This window comes from Octopus bimaculoides, chromosome 13 (assembly GCF_001194135.2).
Source record: "Octopus bimaculoides isolate UCB-OBI-ISO-001 chromosome 13, ASM119413v2, whole genome shotgun sequence".
In the NCBI taxonomy this organism is placed as follows: domain Eukaryota; kingdom Metazoa; phylum Mollusca; class Cephalopoda; order Octopoda; family Octopodidae; genus Octopus; species Octopus bimaculoides.
The window spans coordinates 1,562,362-1,564,029 of record NC_068993.1 but is presented as its reverse complement, the minus strand read 5'-3'; the positions used below and the strand labels follow the sequence as shown (position 1 = coordinate 1,564,029).

The window sequence follows — 1,668 nt, the reverse complement described above, 5'->3', positions numbered from 1 at the left end:
CAACAAATATATATTTCTTAACCTTTTTGTTGAGATGTTCTGTGTTTCTTTCAATTACTTTAAATATAACAAAGAATTTATTAAAATAACTTAGTCATCATTCAGCTGGTGTTAGGAACATGAATTGTGACTAAGGTTTGGTGGAAGATTTTAATTCAAAACTTATGAAAACAAGACATTTGTATGCCAGAGCCAGTTTCAGCCAGGTTGGTAAAGAAACAGTTAAACCAGCTCATCTTGAAGGGACTTAGTGAGGTGTATTCTTGCATTTGGCTGATATCTTAGTTTTGAGAACAACCTCAAAAGGCGTTATTAATGACCTCTTTTTTCCTATAAATGATAATAAAAATATAAATTCATTAAAGAAAAAATCTGAAGACTACAGCTTACCCGAAGCCTTTCTTGTAAGCTGTCTCTCTCCGTCATTATTCTCTGAAGGTCAGCTGAGGCATTGTCTCGTTCATTCTCCACTTGGCGCAACACGGCTTGAGCAGCTAACGATGTTTTGGGTGATTTAGGAGACCGAAGTATTTCTCGTCTCAATTTCTGGAGTTCCTCCTTGGCCTTTAACGAAATGATGAGATAATTTATTACAGATAATTAATTAGAGAGCAATTAAAGGAAATGAAACTGTAGTAGAAGAATCAGATAACAGAATAAAGAGGCAGAAAATAGGTTTCCATTCCATCCACCGACACTGCTCAGAAACTAATCAAAGGATGGCGCTGAAACAGAAAAGCCATAATCCAAACTGTTTTATCAAGAGTTCTTGGAATATATTGTCAAGAATTATTCTACAATAAAACTATACAATGGTTTCAACAAATAACAGCACTAAACATTTAACACAATAATAATTCCTTTTGACTTCGGCACAGGACCAATTGTTAATGGAGTCACCACGTAGACAAATGATTCAACTCAACTACCTACTCCAGGTAAACAGGTGAGACAATATTTAACGTTGCTATCCTCACCCCTGCCCTGCACCAATTGTGTGACTAGAGAACCCACAATTCAGAAGAGGACTCAGTACATTTGGAATGCATTGTATATTAGAATTTACTCAGACACACACACACACACCACCACCACCACCATACACACACCGCACATACAGATTGCACCTGGCAACTGAAAACGAAACAAACAATAAAACAAACAAATAAAAAAAAACATCATACCAAAAAAAAATTTCTCCCAGAAAAATGACACATGTTCAAGCAAACCACCTCCTCTCCACCACCACCCCACCACAGACACAAGAAAAACAAAGGAATGAGATAATTGATAAATGAGAACCAATCAAAGAACTTACTCCATCATACATGTCTTTGAGGTTGTCTCGTTCTTTAGTCAACACTTTTACATTGGCACGAACCTACAACAAAATAAAAATGTATTTGTAATAGCAAGAATGATGACGATGACGACGAGGATTCAAAGGCAAAAATATTGTGGGAAGAAGGAGCAGGTGTGGGTGTGTGGTAAGAGGTTTTGCTTCCCAACCACATGATTCTAGGTTCAGTCCCACTACGTGACACCATGGGCAAGTGTCTTGTACTGTAGCCAGAGGCCAACCAAAGCCTTCCGAATGGATTTGGTAGATGAAAACTGAGAGAAGCCCATCATGTATGTATGTATATATATATATATATATATATATAT

The 1,668-nt window shown here is 36.9% G+C and overlaps 1 protein-coding gene across 6 annotated transcripts in view; it reads right to left on the bottom strand.

Annotated features, from left to right (window-relative positions):
* The window catches only part of LOC106868062 (centrosomal protein of 135 kDa), a 46,104-nt gene that overhangs the window by 16,966 nt on the left and 27,470 nt on the right, over window positions 1-1,668 (bottom strand). For all 6 annotated transcript variants that reach the window (XR_008265347.1, XM_052972299.1, XM_014913171.2 and 3 more), the window contains 2 exons: window positions 1,319-1,381; window positions 391-564 (listed from right to left, as the gene is read on the bottom strand). Coding sequence is in view for 5 of the 6 variants with exons in the window: in XM_052972299.1 (XP_052828259.1) it covers window positions 391-564; window positions 1,319-1,381 (237 nt within the window). In the remaining variant the exon portion in view is untranslated. The remainder of the gene's footprint in view (window positions 1-390; window positions 565-1,318; window positions 1,382-1,668) is intronic.